This window comes from Eucyclogobius newberryi, unplaced genomic scaffold (assembly GCF_026437365.1).
Source record: "Eucyclogobius newberryi isolate DKJ021-1_F unplaced genomic scaffold, fEucNew1.0.hap1 SCAF_4, whole genome shotgun sequence".
NCBI classification, from domain to species: Eukaryota; Metazoa; Chordata; class Actinopteri; order Gobiiformes; family Gobiidae; genus Eucyclogobius; species Eucyclogobius newberryi.
The window spans coordinates 20,678,677-20,696,033 of record NW_027316056.1 but is presented as its reverse complement, the minus strand read 5'-3'; the positions used below and the strand labels follow the sequence as shown (position 1 = coordinate 20,696,033).

Genomic DNA, 17,357 nt, shown 5'->3' with positions numbered 1-17,357 from the left:
TTTTGGTTTCGTTGTTGCAAAGCATGCTGGGAAATAATATCAACATTTGGTCAAATAAATGGATACGCGTGTTTTATCTTCGACGTGATTAGCTATTAGAGTTGCTACGTGTTCTCTGCATTTTGTCTTTGGATTGTTTGACATTTGTTGGATTATGAAACATTATGGAAAGAAAACCCTGATAGACATTGGCGTCTCTGTGAATGGGTTCCCGTCGGAAACTAGTTAAAAGTTAAGACTATACTTTCAGGGATCATTTCTATAGTTCTTGACTTGAGGAATGTGTTTCTAAAGTGTTTGGTCTCGCTAACCACGATGATGAGACGCGATGTTCTCCTCTGAGCGTGAAGCAGGCACAGAATCATGTTTCAGTTCATATGTTCTGTGTCATTGATGAACGTTCACGGTTCCCTCGCGGAGCCTTGAGGAGGGGGACATGATCAGAGCGGTTACCCGGAAGTGTAAAAAGAAATGTATTTGTCACTTTCCTTTAGCACGTGATTTAGTGAGTGTGGCTCCTCCCATTATATATCCTCATTAGATCATTTATCATCTTTTAAGTGCAGATGTGAGACCGGACCTTAGAAATCCATGGGAAATGTAGTTAATTGCAACATAAAATAATAAGACAATCTATGTGCAGAAAGTGAACAGTGCAGTGAGTGATTAAATTATGGTTAAATTGAGTGTTTGAGAAGTGTTCATGAGTCCAACGGCAGAGGGAAAGAAACTGTTCTTGTGAGAGGTTCTGGTCCTACCTGAGGGGAGTGGCCTCCTGCTTGAGGCCTCCTATCTCTGTGTGTGTGTGTCTGTGTCTGTGTCTGTCTCTCTCTCTCTGTCTCTCTGTCTGTCTGTCTGTCTGTGTGTCTGTGTGTGTGTGTGTGTGTGTGTGTGTGTGTGTGTGTTCCAGAGGCAGAGCAGGTGCTGCCTCCTCCCTGTATCTGAATGGCAAACATTTGACATTTTGAATTCTTATTTGACAAAATATTGTTCAATATTGGATTCAAACGGAAAGTGGGTTTATAATTCATACCAGATGACAAATTATTAATATTTGTTTATATTTTATTATATATTAGTTTTTTTCCAAGAGGCCCTGCCTCCCCTGCCTCCCCTGAATGCACGTCCCTGCGTACAGGTCCTACAGAGATGGAAGTCTGCAGTCGATCACCTTCTCAGCAGAGCACTCAATGCGCTGTAGTCTCTGTTTGTCCCTGGCTGTGGCTCCAGTGATGGAGGAGGTGAGGATGGACTCGGTGATGGCCGTGTAGAACTGCACTGGCAGCTTGACTTATTTTATCTTATTTTTTTATTTCATTTTTTTCTTTCTATTTCTTATTAAGAATATGAGAGGTTCTGTTTATAGGAGTTTTGTTTATAACAGTTTTTTTCTATTAAGAGTGTTTTTAAAGCTTACTATAAGTTATTTTCTTCTACTTCTGTATCTACTTGCGTTGCAACACCGAAATGTCCCCATTGATTGTGTGGACAAATAAAGGCTCTTATCTTCCTCTGCTGCTGCAGGAAGTACATTCTGGGCCTTCTTGATGAGGTAGCTCATGGTGGACTCCCACTCGAGGTCCTGGTGATGATGGTGCTGCGAAAATGTATCACTTATCATTGTTGTTTGTTTGGGATTGGCTCCACAAACTTGCCATATTCATCTCAAGCCTTTAAAGTCCTTCACACAACAGTCACGTCTTCTTATTTGAATAATGACACCAATTGTTCAATTTCTGTTTATGTCTAGACTCACGTCTTCGCTGGTTAAACTCACAGCTATGCTGGAGCATGAGTGCAGGACACTCGCTGTGTGAAGGTTTCACAGGTCTTTCCTTCCTGCTGCTGTCAGACTCTACAACAAACACTGTTAGCCCTGAACATGTGTCATTCAGCTTCATAATCATGTGCAATACTGAAATAATAATGGACAATTCTGGGACATAATGTCAATCATCCCTGCATTAATTTCTGTCCATAACACTGTGAATAAGAGTGTTATTATTAAGATTATTAAGAGTTATATTTTTTTATTCTTCTTCATTTCCTATTTTGTTTCTGTGCCTAATCTCTGTTGCAACACTGAAATCTCCCCATTGTGGGACACATAAAGGTTATTTTATCTATGTATACTGACCTTAGATCCAAGATATTGACAAGAATGTGGATTGGCCTAAAGGCCCTTTTCACAATAGGGTTAGCTAGTTCAGGTTGCAGTAAAAAGTGCGGATCTTCACTTTCTTCACTTGAATTATTTAAGATGCAGACTTTTTGCTATTCAAATGATATAATTTTTATTTATTTTTTTGATTGGCAATTGCTATGGCAACAGTCCTAACTTTTAATCATTCTGAAGCCGACACCTAAAGCCAGAGAACCGGAAGTGACGTAGTACGTGTTTTTACGTAATGCTTAGTCTATCAGGCTCCTGCTTACTCACAAGGTTGTTTTGATCGCTTTCTTTGGAACACCGATTTACTTTCGGACTTATTTGTTTTCTAAAATTAACGCTCAATATTAAAACTATATATTTTACGCCCCTCAGGAATTTATCATGCGGCTTTGTACCCAAGAGCTGCTAATAAAGACGGAAACATTTGGACACCAACACGCTCCGAGTGGCTAACACAAGTTAGCATCGGAAAGCTCACTCCGTACAGTTGACGACAGTCTTGTTTTGTGTTTTTCGACTTTGGCTGAAGGGATCACAGTTTCTGTCCCTGCCACTGGTCTCGACAGGAGAGGATGAACTGGCTTTTCCCCCTGTCCAAAGGATCTGGACCTCTCCCACCTCTGAACAGCTTACAGCAACAAAGACAGCGGCAGATCGACTCACTGAAAGCCGCACACCCCAGGTAAAACACGCAGAATGTTGTCTGTTGTCTGTCTTTACTTTAATATTTTAGGCCTTGTCATTTAAGTAGCTAGTTATGCCCGTGCTCAGGTGCTCTTGGTTGAGCTTAAATCAGTTCAGTTTGACCCTGTCGAGAATCCTGCTGCGTATTTACACAAGGATACATATATACATAAAGTTATTGTAGAAAAGGTTCAGTTGTAGTCATCTGGACTATAACTGAACTTAGAAAAAACAAAACGTTTCCACTATCATCCAAGAGTCATTGTCAATCTGCGAATTCAGACCGGGAACTCTTACCGGGATATTTATTCTATTTTTCTACAATGGAACATTCCTGGACGAATGCGGGATTACACCGACTTTTTAAAGTTATGTAAAATTTGTGAAACGAAATGAGCCCATTAAGTGTATTTCACCGACTGTCATGTGTCTCCTCTTCTCACGTGTTGCTGTTGTCACATGTGGCTCCGGAGACGGCTAATTAGATACACAGATTAAAGTATTATCAGCACTTGTTGATTCAGGCCCTGCTGCCTGTGATTGTTTGTTATAGTAATGAGTACACTGACACTAAACTCCCACTATTGCTCTGCACACTTTTGTGAAATGGCCTTGGCTTTCAAAAAACGTTTATGGTTTTATAGCTGTGTCTAATCACCTTTCTATGTGATTTCTCTTTCTTTTTCCAGCCTTGCAGAAATTCAGAAAGATGTGGAGTACCGAATACCATTTACAGTCAACAACTCTACCATTAATGTTAACATGTGAGTAGAATATCCTGGCTAATGTATGTTGTAATTCTGAATACAATTGAATAGTCACATTTATATAGCGCTTTTCTACCGTCAAGGCACTCTACCACTGAGCTACTGCCGCGATTAGAAATTATGAACTAGATGAGAGACTGTGTCATCCATGGCCATAGTCTGTACAGTTGCCGTTACAATGATGTCACACACACAGACATGGCCAAACTATGGCCCGTGGGCCAAATATGGCCCTCTGACCAATTTTTGTTGGCCCTCTGGCTTCCTGCTAAGTTGGTCCAAACAACAAAAAGTAGTACTTTTTACTGTTAAATTTTATACTATATTCTTATTAAAGGTGTGGAGACTCATCAAAACAATGTCAATTGCAAAATGTATTCACATCGGCGGTCCGAATCCTGCTCAGGTAGAGTGTGATTGTGTTGTGTGAATGAGTGACTGGTTCCTTGATGTAAAGCGCTTTGAGTGCCTTGACGGTAGAATAAATGTGACTATTCACTTTGTTATTCGACATATTCGACATTGTCTGGTTCTTTGTTCGGTATAAGTTTCAAAACTTTTTCCCGATCTTGAAATCAAACTTTGAATGACGAAAACCAGACAAGAAATGTGACCTGTGATACAGGGTTTCCAATAATAATAATAATAATAATAATAAGAATAAGAATAAGAATAAGAATAAGAATAAGAATAAGAATAAGAATAAGAATAAGAAATATAGCCGCAAGCGGCAATGATCGGCCCTCGCCACGCCGCCGCCACGCCGCAAGAGGAGGGGGCGCTAACGCGCCCCAATTGTCCTTTTATTACGCCTACTGCTGAATCTGTGACGCTGTCACATCTTCTCCCCTTTGTTTTACCATCAAAAAGCTATTTTATTTTGAATTCTTGGCAAAATGTGCAGCTTTGCCGCACAGACACCGTGACTCTTTGAATGAAAATGTGGATAACTTTTGATGGTCCTGAAGATGAGTCTCACCAAATTTCAGGTTAATAGGGCTGACGCCCTGGGAGGAGTTTGTGAAAGTCTAAAGTGTAAACATGTTCTGGCGATTTCCCCATTGGAATAACATGAAAGGTTTCGGTCATCGTTACGGCAACGCCATAACAATTATGACATGGGTCTCATTGACTTTTTTGATGGGGATGCTAAAATTGAGTTGTGTGTCAAATTTCATATAATTTCGCAAAACTAAACATTTAACCTCCATATAAAATCTGTAGGGGGCGCTGTGGCGCCAAATGAATTTATTTCACTTCAAGTAGGTTTAGGGCAAAGAGTTTAACAACTGATTCTAATTTGACGCAATTCGGACTTTATCTGCGCAAACGGCAGAAATTTTAAATATGGGAGATTTCTGAAATTCTAGCTACAGTTTGCGGCTTCGCCGCACCGAGACCGTGAGAGGTATCAATGTAATTTGGATAACTTTTGATGTCCCACTCCTCAGTAGCATTTTCACCAAATTTCAGCTTTTTAGGGCCAACGCCCTGGGAGGAGTTCGTAAAAGTACGACGTTTGGAAAAACTCCGAAGTCATGTTTAGCCATTTTTGAAGCAATATGGCCGACATTTGGTTGGGCGGACGGCGTTGCCGTAATAATATTTTTTACTTCTCTTGTCACCATCTACCTCTGCGCCAAATTTCATGATTCTACGATCAGATTTTTTTTGGGTCATTTCCCATCTCTCAATGCATTTTTGGTACATTTGGGGGCGCTGACGCGCCAATTTTTTTTATTTTAGAAAAGGGAAATAGCCAGAATGTAGAGAGGCACGATTTTTAGAGGTGTGCAAATTGTTGTGACTTTTCGTCAATGTTCACTGGGTGAAAAATAGGGGGGTTGGTCCCGAGAAGAAGAAGAAGAAGAAGAAGAAGAAGAAGAAGAAAGAATAATATTCCGATGCGAAAACAATGTTTCCCATTTTTCAAATGTCATAAACTATACATTTTCGGAAAGCGCTCGCGCTTTCCTACCTCATGGTGTTGGTCCCTGGTCACTGACGGGTACTTTCGTTAATTTTGAGTGGGCTCCGCCCACTTTGTGTTTTTGGCCCTCTATACAGTAATAATGTTCAATTTTTGCATTACATGCTTATATGCACGGAACATGCAAGAGATGGGGAACGTATTCGTGAGCTACTTAGCGCAAATGAGTGCTTTATATGGGGATGACGACCGCGAAGCGGTCGTCATCTCAATGTAAAGTGCTCGTTTAGTGCGCACTTTTGCACGGGCTTCGCCCGTTTACAACGGTAATGTTCCATTTTCCTACTACCAATTAGTATGCACGGGGCGTGCATGAGTGAAGGAGTGCGTTAGTGAGTGTTTGGAAGTGGGCGAGCGCTTCGCGCTCGATTTCGTGCGCACTACGTGCGCACTTTCGCAGCCGTGCTTCGCACGGCCTTACGAGATTAATAGGCCTCTCGCCAGCTTGTGGCGCTCGGGCCTAATAAGAATAATAAATATAGCGGCAATGATCGGCCCTCGCTACGCCACCGCCACGCCGCAATAGGAGGGGGCGCTAACGCGCCCCAATGGTCCTTTTATTACGCCTACTGCTGAATCTGTGACGCTGTCACATCTTCTCCCCTTTGTTTTACCATCAAAAAGCAATTTTGTTTTGAATTCTTGGCAAAATGTGTGGCTCTGCCGCACAGACACCGTGACTCTTTGAATAAAAATGAGGATAACTTTTGATGGTCCACCCCTGAAGATGAGTCTCACCAAATTTCAGGTTAATAGGGCTAACACCCTGGGAGGAGTTCGTGAAAGTCTAAAGTGTAAACAGGTTCTGGCGATTTCCCCATTGGAATAACAGGGGAGGTTTCAGTCATCGCTACGGCAAAGCCATAACAATTATGACATGGGTCTCATTGACTTTTTTGATTTGGATGCCAAAATTGAGTTGTGTGTCAAATTTTATAAAATTTCTCAAAACTAAACATTTAACCTCCATTTCACTTCAAGTAGGTTTAGGGCAAATTGTCCTTTTATTACGCCTACTGCTGAATCTGTGATGCTGTCACATCTTCTCCCCTTTGTTTTACCATCAAAAAGCTATTTTATTTTGAATTCTTGGCAAAATGTGCGGCTTTGCCGCACAGACACCGTGACTCTTTGAATAAAAATGTGAATAACTTTTGACCCCTGAAGATGAGTCTCACCAAATTTCAGGTTAATAGGGCTGACGCCCTGGGAGGAGTTTGTGAAAGTCTAAAGTGTAAACATGTTCTGGCGATTTCCCCATTGGAATAACATGGGAGGTTTTGGTCCTCGCTACGGCAAAACCATAACAATTATGACATGGGTCTCATTGACTTTTTTGATGGGGATGCCAAAATTGAGTTGTGTGTCAAATTTCATACAATTTTGCAAAACTAAACATTTAACCTCCATATAAAATCTGTAGGGGACGCTGTGGTGCCAAATTAATTTATTTCACTTCAAGTACGTTTAGCGCAAAGAGTTTAACAACTGATTCTAATTTGACGCAATTCGGACTTTATCAGCGCAAACGGCAGAAATGTTAAATTTGGGAGATTTTTGAAATTCTAGCTAAAGTTTGCGGCTTCGCCGCACAGAGACCGTGACAGGTATCAATGTAATTTGAATAACTTTTGATGTCCCACTCCTCAGTAGCATTTTCACCAAATTTCAGCTTTTTAGAGCCAACGCCCTGGGAGGAGTTCGTAAAAGTACGACGTTTGGAAAAACTCCCGAGTCCTGCTTAGCCATTTTTGAACCAATATGACCGACATTTGGTTGGATGGACGGCGTTGCCGTAATAATATTTTTTACTTCTCTTGTCACCATCTACCTCTGCGCCAAATTTCTGATTTTCTACCAAGAGATTGGATTTTTTCCAATCTGATTTCTACGATCAGATTTTTTTTGGGTCATTTCCTATCTCTCAATGCCTTTTTGGTACATTTGGGGGCTTTTTATTTTACAAAAGGGAAATAGCCAGAATGTAGAGAGGCACGATTTTTAGAGGTGTGCAAATGTTTGTGACTTTTCGTCAATGTTCACTGGGTGAAAAATAGGGGGGTTGGTCCCGAGAAGGAAGAAAGAAAGAAGATAAGATAAGATATTCCTTTATTGTCCCACATGGGGAAATTTCATTGGTGCAACGCAGGTAGATACAGAGGTAGATACAGAGGTAGATACAGAAGAACAGATCACTTATAGGAAGTGTGAAAAACACTTTCAGTAAAGAGAGAGAAAGAGAGAAAGAGAGAAAGAAAGAATAATATTCCGATGCGAAAACAATGTTTCCCATTTTTCAAATATCATAAACTCGGAAGCGCTTTCCTACCTCATGGTGTGGGTCCCTGGTCACTGACGGGTACTTTTTGTTAATTTTGAGTGGGCTCCGCCCACTTTGTGTTTTTGGCCCTCTATACAGTAATAATGTTAAATTTTTGCATTACATGCTTATAGGCACGGAACATGCAAGAGATGGGGAACGTATTCGTGAGCTACTTAGCGCAAATGAGTGCTTTATATGGGGAAGCGGTCGTCATCCCAATGTAAAGTGCTCGTTGAGTGCGCACTTTTGCACGGGCTTCGCCCGTTTACAACGGTAATGTTCCATTTTCCTACTACTAATTAGTATGCACAGGGCGTGCGTGAGTGAAGGAGTGCGTTAGTGAGTGTTTGGAAGTGGGCGAGCGCTTCGCGCTCGATTTCGTGCGCACTACGTGCGCACTTTCGCAGCCGTGCTTTGCACGGCCTTACGAGATTAATAGGCCTCTCGCCAGCTTGTGGCGCTCGGCATAATAATAATAATAGTTAGAAGGAACTTACCTAGCAGTTGAGCTGGGCAATCATTACTGAAGCTGTGCAATGGCAAGAAGCCACTGAAAGTAACTGCGTAATGCATTGGCACGATCATTGAATGATGAAAACATGTATGACGTCATAACGCCTGTGACGCATTAAATTCCTTTCTGCTTTGATCCCATGGGCTTTGAAGACAATGAAACATAAACACAGTGATGCGCGTCAGCTAAAGTCTAAAGTCTAAGGCGTACAACTGCATCTCAAAGCACTGGAAGTCAAGGCACTGGAAGAAGAACACTCGGATGTCAACCGCCATAATTGTACAAAACTGTGAGGAGACCTTGCTCAACACCCGGTCTGGAGAGACGGGAGATGGCGGAGGAGAGTGGATCGGTGGTCGAAGACGTTCTGGACGGCGTGGAGGAGCAGCCTTTTCTGCCTGCACGTGCCCGGAAACGTAAAAAGTCCCTTAGCTCGTCCGAGGGTTCTGGGAATGAGCAGCAGGATGAGGCTGAAGCTATTGATGTCCGGGGTGAGAGCAGAGACTGTAAGGTGATCATAAAGCTTGCACAGGATAGTGCATCCTTTAAGGAGTGGAATTCAGTGGCATTGTCAAAGAGCCTAACTGTAGCTGTGGGAGTGATCAAGAGTGCGAGTGTCCTTAGAGATGGCTCGCTGCTGGTCGTGTGCAAGGACGCGGCTCAACAACGGAAGGCGATTGGAACTAAACGTCTGGGTGGAAAGGACATTCTTGTGTCTAATGCTGAAAGAAACACGGTCAGAGGAGTTATCGTAGGTGTCCCTACGGCGACGTCTGTGGATGAAGTTAAGGAGAATTTGACGGGAGTTACGGTGGTGGACGCTAGGCGTTTGAAGGTGACCCGGTTTGGGGTAAGATGTGACAGCTTGTCGGTAATGGTAACACTTGAAGGGAGGTGCCTGCCTAGTAAGGTGTTCATTGGGTACATGTGCTATAGCGTCAGGCCATATGTTCCGCCGCCCCTGCGTTGCTTTAAGTGCCAGCGCTTTGGGCATATTGCAGCGGTCTGTAGAGGGAGGCAAAGGTGTGGTAAATGTGCTGGAGATCATGAGTATGGGAAGTGTGACGTGGGTGCAAAACTGAAGTGCTGTAACTGTGGGGAAGAACATAGCTCTGCCTACGGGGGATGCAGGTTTAGCAAAAGAGCTGCTGAGGTGCAGAAAATAAAGGTCTCTCAAGGTATATCCTATGCAGATGCAGTCAAGAAAGTTTCAAGTAACGAGTTTAGAGTAAATACAGAGAGAGGAGCCAGCGCTGCTCCCAGCCAGGGCGAAATGAGAGAGGCCAGCGTGGCTCCCAAGAAGTGTGAAGGTTTCAAGAGTGGAGGTCCCAAGTGTGCAGGTTCCAGAATTAATGAGAATACCCTGGTTGTGGATAGAGAGGATTTTGTACTCTTTATGGTGGATGTTGTAAACTGTGCTGCTCAGACTCAAAGCAGAACTGAAAGGATCAGGATCATTGCTAAAGCTGCAGGGAGATTCCTTGGAACAAAGGAGCTTGATTGGGCAGATATAGAAAACAGGCTAAAGGCGCTAAATGGGAGTCGGAGTGATGGGGGTCTGCTTGTGGGGAGTCAGAGTGATCAGAGTGACGAGATGGGGGTGGGGGTGGTCTCCTGTCCTCGCCCAGTCTCGTAGACGCACGGCTACCAAGCGGCGGACATATTAAAGCCTATAGAATGAAGCCTGAAGAATAAAGCTGTACGGTGGAAGCACCGAACGTCAAAGAAGGAGAGGAAGATGAAGAAGAGTCTCCCTGGAATAAAGCCGGTTGGTCTCTGAAACAACAACAACTATTCTAGTCACAAAGACATATCATGACCTCATGGGCTTTGTAACACCAAAGCAATGGAAGGAGTACTTTTACGGACTACGACAGAGTCTGAGGACTACGACAAAGTCTGAGGAATAAGGTCTGGCGGTAATGCAACACTTGGATGCCAACCGCCATAAAACAACAACAACAAGCTTACCAACAAAATTAAAGTGTCATTCCTACATGGTCTGTTCAATACAGAAGTATATGAAGGACTGAAAATGTTATCGTATATATGTCCTGTAACACGTCATTTGTCCCTTGGGATGAAAGATAAGTTGACCTGCGCTATAAAATTATTCAACACGGTGCTTTTGAAAAGAACGGTCGGTAAGTCGGCGAAATATTAGAAAAATAAAAGAATTTGGCGTCATTTTGACAAAATGTTGTTTTTTTTTCCCCCCCAGCCGGCTAGTTTTATACCAAGTCGGTCGGGTTACGGCAAACAGCTCAGCCTAATGATAAAAAGAAACCAGGCGTAATCAACGTCTCGTCACAAAGTCATATCATGACCTCATGGGCTTTGTAACACCAAAGCAATGGAAGGAGTACTTTTACGGACTACGACAGAGTCTGAGGACTACGAAACGTCTGAGGAATAAAGTCTGGCGGTAATGCAACACTCGGATGCCAACCGCCATAAAACAACAACAACAACAACTGCATCTCATGACCTCTTGGGCTTTGTCAAAGCACTGGAGGTCAAAGCACTGGAAGAACAACCTTTAGGACTACGACAAAGTCTGGGGAATAAAGTCTGGCGGTAACGCGACACTCGGCTGTCGACTGCCATAAAACAATAACAACAGCAACAACAGTCTAAGGAATAAAGTCTGGCGGTAATGCAACACTCGGATGCCAACCGCCATAAAACAACAACAACAACAACAACAACAACTGCATATTGCGGAGTCTCCGGTCTGGAGAGACGGGAGATGGCGTAGGAGAGTGGATCGGTGGTCGAAGACGTTCTGGACGGCGTGGAGGAGCAGCCTTTTCTGGCTGCACGTGCCCGGAAACGTAAAAAGTCCCTTAGCTCGTCCGAGGGTTCTGGGAATGAGCAGCAGGATGAGGCTGAAGCTATTGATATCCGGGGTGAGAGCAGAGACTGTAAGGTGATCATAAAGCTTGCACAGGATAGTGCATCCTTTAAGGAGTGGAATTCAGTGGCATTGTCAAAGAGCCTAACTAGCTGTGGGAGTGATCAAGAGTGCGAGTGTCCTTAGAGATGGCTCGCTGCTGGTCGTGTGCAAGGACACGGCTCAACAACGGAAGGCGATTGGAACTAAACGTCTGGGTGGAAAGGACATTCTTGTGTCTGATGCTGAAAGAAACACGGTCAGAGGAGTTATCGTAGGTGTCCCTACGGCGACGTCTGTGGATGAAGTTAAGGAGAATTTGACTGGAGCTACGGTGGTGGACGCTAGGCGGTTGAAGGTGACCCGGTCTGGGGTAAGATGTGACAGCTTGTCGGTAATGGTAACACTTGAAGGGAGGTGCCTGCCTAGTAAGGTGTTCATTGGGTTCATGTGCCATGACGTTAGGCCATATGTTCCACCGCCCCTGCGTTGCTTTAAGTGCCAGCGCTTTGGGCATATTGGGCAAGTAACGAGTTTAGAGTAAATACAGAGAGAGGAGCCAACGCTGCTCCCAGCCAGGGCGAAATGAGAAAGGCCAGCGTGGCTCCCAAGAAGTGTGAAGGTTTCAAGAGTGGAGGTTCCAAGTGTGCAGGTACTTTTATGGTGGATGTTATAAACTGTGCTGCTCAGACTCAAAGCAGAACTGAAAGGATCAGGATCATTGCTAAAGCTGCAGGGAGATCCCTTGGAACAAAGGAGCTTGATTGGGCAGATATAGAAAACAGGCTAAAGGCGCTAAATGGGAGTTGGAGTGATGATGGTCTGCTTTTGGGGAGTCAGAGTGATCAGAGTGACGAGATGGGGGTGGGGGTGGTCTGTCCTCGCCCAGTCTCGTAGACGCACGGCTACCAAGCAGCGACATCAGTGGAAATATTACCGCCATAAACAACAACAACAACAACAACAACTGCAGTAGGTGGCGGTAATGTAACACTTGGATTCAAAGTGCCATAAAACACCAAAGAAGAAGTCTGTATGTGATGGTGGTTTCCCCATGGAGATCTCTGAAGTCTAACTGTCAAACTAATAGGGAAGCTTTTAACTTAATAATAATAGAAAAATATAGCCGCAAGCGGCAATGATCGGCCCTCGCCACGCCGCCGGCACGCCGCAAGAGGTAGGGGGCGCTAACGTGCCCCCTACGTGCCCCTGAAGATGAGTCTCACCAAATTTTTGGTTAATAGGGCTAACGCCCTAAGAGGAGTTCATGAAAGTCTAAAGTGTAAACATGTTCTGGCGATTTACCCATTGGAATAACAAGGGAGGTTTTGGTCATCGCTACGGCAAAGCCGTAACAATTATGACATGGGTCTCATTGACTTTTTTGATGGGGATAACAAAATTGAGTTGTGTCAAATTTCATATAATTTCGCAAAACTAAACATTTAACCTCCATATGAAATCTGTAGGGGGCGCTGTGGCGCCAAATTAATTTATTTCACTTCAAGTAGGTTTAGGGCAAAGAGTTTAACAACTGATTCCAATTTGACACAATTCGGACTTTATCTGCGCAAACGGCAGAAATGTTAAATTTGGGAGATTTTTGAAATTCTAGCTACAGTTTGCGGCTTCGCCGCACAGAGACCGTGACAGGTATCAATGTAATTTGAATAACTTTTGATGTCCCACTCCTCAGTAGCATTTTCACCAAATTTCAGCTTTTTAGGGCCAACGCCCTGAGAGGAGTTCCTAAAAGTACGACGTTTGGAAAAACTCCCGAGTCATGCTTAGCCATTTTTGAAGCAATATGGCCGACATTTGGTTGGGCGGACGGCGTTGCCGTAATAATATTTTTTACTTCTCTTGTCACCATCTACCTCTGCGCCAAATTTCATGATTCTACGATCAGATTTTTTTTGGGTCATTTCCCATCTCTCAATGCATTTTTGGTACATTTGGGGGCGCTGACGCGCCAATTTTTTTATTTTAGAAAAGGGAAATAGCTAGAATGTAGAGAGGCACGATTTTTAGAGGGGTGCAAATTTTTGTGACTTTTCGTCAATGTTCACTGGGTGAAAAATAGGGGGGTTGGTCCCGTGAAGAAAGAAAGAAGAAAGAATAATATTCCGATGCGAAAACAATCTTTCCCATTTTTCAAATATCATAAACTATACATTTTCCTACTTCATGGTGTGGGTCCCTGGTCACTGACGGGTACTTTCGATAATTTTGAGTGGGCTCCGCCCATCTTGTGTTTTTGGCCCTCCATACAGTAATAATCAATTTTTGCGCGGAACATGTAAGAGATGGGGAACGTATTCGTGAGCTACTTAGCGCAAATGAGTGCTTTATAAGGGGATCCCAATGTAAAGTGCTTGTTTAGTGCGCACTTTTGCACGGGCTTCGCCCGTTTACAACGGTAATGTTCCATTTTCCTACTACTAATTAGTATGCACGGGGCGTGCATGAGTGAAGGAGTGCGTTAGTCAGTGTTTGGAAGTGGGCGAGCGCTTCGCGCTCGATTTCGTGCTCACTGCGTGCGCACTTTCGCAGCCGTGCTTCGCACGGCCTTACGAGATTAATAGGCCTCTCGCCAGCTTGTGGCGCTCGGGCCTAAATACCAAGTTTTGAAAGGTACAAACAAAAAAAAATAATCTACATGGGTCATAGATTGTAACTATATCAAATGAAAGCCTATGTCTGATGCACTGCTGTCTTTCTGTTCGATGAATAATAGTTCATTGTAATTTTTAAATTGTCTCCAAAGTGAACATTATCAGTCTTAACTCGTCTTCATTAGAACAAGGGAAGGCAAATAGAAGAACGTCATCTCAGTTTAACCTTTTGTCATCTTTGTTTTGCAGATTGCTTCCCCCTCAGTTCCCTCAAGAAAAGCCGATGGTCAGCGTCTACCCTCCAGTTGGGCACCATTTAGTCGATGGCAATAATGGAACTATTGTCACCAGTCCATTAATTACAAATGTAATTTTTTTCCCCACACATCATAAAATGCATGTTATTGTTTTGGTATTATTCTGCTTCTAATATTGCTCCTCTAACTTTTCTCTTCATGTTGCAGTTTGGAATGCATTCAGATCTCGGTAAGGTTATACAGAGTTTGTTGGATGAGTTTTGGAACAGTCCCCCAGCCTTAATGTCCTCTGGTCCAAGTGGATTTCCATTGTAAGTCTACTTATTTAACAATTACTCCACCAGATGATTGATTCTGATTAAGTTCTCATTCTCATGTTTCACATCTTTGTTGAACCGCAGCAGCATGTACAAGCCATCCGGCATGGCTCCATATCCAACTCAGGGCTTCCATTATGGTCCTCGCCACATTGGCCCAGGCCAGGCTCCACCTGCTCCTGCCCCCACGTCCCACTCCACGTCTGACTCTGTGCATGGACCTCCTCGAGCCCCGCCTCAGTGTGGATTCATCCCTGACCTGCCCATGCCTGTGCCAACTGGAGATGTACAGGTTACTAGTACACACAAGTACAGTTCATGTCAGCATTAAGTTCTTTATAGAAATTCACTACAACACAAACCACTAAAATATGTATTAAAATGTAATCGCTCCATTCAAGCTCGACTTATTTTAATGTATGATATAATAATAATAAAAACTACTGGTAATAAGTAGTTTTAATTGTTGTCTTCTTAACACATTTTTAGGTAGGCCTGAATGGGCACCTGTACAAGATGCCAGACATTCCAGAGGCTTTTCCTGAACTTTGTGACAAAAAGTATGTTGTTGTAAACATTTTCAAAATGTTAGTCTTATTCTGTATATTTACAAGTCTTACTTTCATATTTCTGTTCAATTTTAGCCTCACCCAGTTGTCGGACATGACGGAAAACGAAGATGTCCTACTTGAGTTCTTTGTGTCTTTGCCACAACTTAAACAAGTTGCAAGCGATAAAGAAGATCTTGTCACAAGTATTGTTAACATGGCCAGTAAGTACAGCTGTTCTGCCAAATGTATCAGAATGTCAAATGCCTAAACCCTGAATGTACATCAAGAGCACTCCAGCTCATCTAGCTCTACCTGGAAGAAACTCAGCTTTTCTTACTTATCTTTTACAGAGAAAAACCTTCATATTGAGCCACAGTTGGAGGGCAAAAGACAAGAAATGCTGTGCAAAGTATGTACCTCTGTTTTAGTGTTAGTGCACTGACCTTTCACTCTAGTGTAACACGTGCCACTGCTTTTGTTTGGCAGTATGAACAGCTCACTCAGATGAAGTCAGCTTTTGAATCAAAGATGCAGAGACAGCATGAACTAAGTGAGGTGAGAAAACAACAGCTTTTTTACAAATGCAGCCGCAGTGTATTCGAGTTATTGTTTGATTTTTTTCTCTTTGGCTTTGATCAGAGCTGCAGCTTAAGCACTCTTCAAGCTCGGTTAAAAGTTGCAGCTCACCAGGCAGAGGAAGAGTCCGAGGAGACGGCAGAGAACTTCTTGGAAGGACGTACAGATATAGATGAATTCCTCACCAGCTTTATGGAGAAGAGAACCGTAAGAGGCCTAAGCCACTGCTGGACATGTGGCTTGAAGCCAAAGATTTGAGTTCTGTATTTGACTCCTGTTTTTATTTACAGCTTTGCCACAGCAGAAGAGCAAAAGAAGAGAAGTTACAACAGTCCATTAATGCACTAGGGCAGTTTTCTTCTAGTCACTGAAAAAAATGTATGTCGGCAAAAATTCAAGGCAACACAGAGATACTGATGTTGATGCTGTATATATTTTGTATGAAATTGTTTTTGATTTATTTATTTTTATTCCTCCTGTTTTGATTGGCAGGTCTCAGCCGACTGCTGCCATCAAAATTATTTGGAGGGAATGTAAAGCACACTGAGGGACATTCTGATACAATGAGCTACTTTTACAGAAACAAAAATATGAAAGACAGGTAAACTCATTTAGAGCAAATAAGATTGAAGACATGTTTTTTGGAATAGGAATTTCTCCTCATCCCCTAAAACACATCTGTGTGGACTGTTATGACGCTTGTTCTCGTTTGAACACTAGAATATTGAGTCAATTAAATTACGCTTAATCATTTTAATTATATCTGGGTCACATTTAAAGTAATGGGTTTGATTCCCCAGGATCTCTGGGTGAAGTCTGCTAGTCCTTCCCGTGTTACCGTGGGTTCTCTCACCATGCATGTGTTGGTAAATTGAATGAATGTGAGAGTGAACGTGTGTCTGTGTCTTTGTGTTAACCCTGTCCTGAGCGTGTCACCCGCGACTCCTGATGGGAACAAGTGGTAAAAACAATGAGTAAAATTACAAAACGATTTTGAGCAGGGTCTTCAAACATCTGTCAGTATGTTTACATCTACACCTACTATAAATTATTATTCATTATCAAAATAACCAAGCACCATACCGTATTTTGTATCCGTGTCACCTGTGACAAACGGGTATTATGTGCAATTTCTAGTTATTCACCAGTTTGATTTAACGGTTATTGGGTGTAAAAAGTTAAATTTTATTTTTAATATGAGATTTATTTATTTATTGTAAAAGTAATTGCCCTTGCGAGGTATTTTTTAACGGATTGGTTTGGTTCCGATCCTGTATTTGTAAAATACCAGCGGTAATGTGGGTGTGAACATACTGCTGATGTGACGGCCTTTTAATGCTCCTTCCAAGCTGGATGTTTCTGGATGAGCAAACTGACAATATTAGCTTAAATGCAGCAGTAAATATCTTCAACATTGGAAACTGTACTTAAATAATATCAATAAGCTTTATTGTTATCAATGACTTTGACATCTTGTACCATATTTTCTTTGGTAGAGTAATAAAGAATTCAGATAAAACTCATTGTTCGAGCGCGTCCACATTATGCTTTACCACCGGAAAGTCATTTTGCAGCGCAGTCTGGTCTTCCTCCAGCAGAGGGCGCTGCGGCCATGACGGAGAAGGAAGTCGGAAAATAAAGCGCGCACTCGGGCGGTAGGTACATGGTATATTATAATATCGGGGTAGGTAGCGTAG

At 42.8% G+C, this 17,357-nt stretch overlaps 1 protein-coding gene and 1 non-coding gene across 3 annotated transcripts; both read left to right on the top strand.

Moving 5' to 3' along the window:
- Positions 1 to 234: 234 nt before the first annotated feature.
- LOC140378502 (small nucleolar RNA U3) lies at positions 235 to 450 on the top strand. Its single transcript, XR_011930343.1, has one exon. It is a non-coding gene; the product is annotated as a small nucleolar RNA U3 (small nucleolar RNA).
- A 2,054-nt stretch (positions 451 to 2,504) lies between these two features.
- vps37a (VPS37A subunit of ESCRT-I) lies at positions 2,505 to 17,183 on the top strand. 2 transcript variants are annotated; one of them, XM_072462484.1, is made up of 12 exons: positions 2,505 to 2,855; positions 3,547 to 3,621; positions 14,209 to 14,326; positions 14,424 to 14,527; positions 14,621 to 14,825; positions 15,023 to 15,093; positions 15,178 to 15,305; positions 15,435 to 15,493; positions 15,571 to 15,639; positions 15,724 to 15,867; positions 15,951 to 16,038; positions 16,153 to 17,183. In XM_072462484.1, the coding sequence occupies exons 1-11, from the start codon at positions 2,746 to 2,748 to the stop codon at positions 16,029 to 16,031; spliced, it is 1,164 nt and encodes a 387-aa protein (XP_072318585.1). In that variant the 5' UTR covers positions 2,505 to 2,745; the 3' UTR covers positions 16,032 to 16,038; positions 16,153 to 17,183. The 2 variants fall into 2 exon arrangements, with proteins under 2 accessions (XP_072318585.1, XP_072318584.1); XM_072462483.1 differs by having other exon boundaries at positions 2,507 to 2,855; positions 14,618 to 14,825.
- The last annotated feature ends 174 nt before the right edge of the window (positions 17,184 to 17,357 follow it).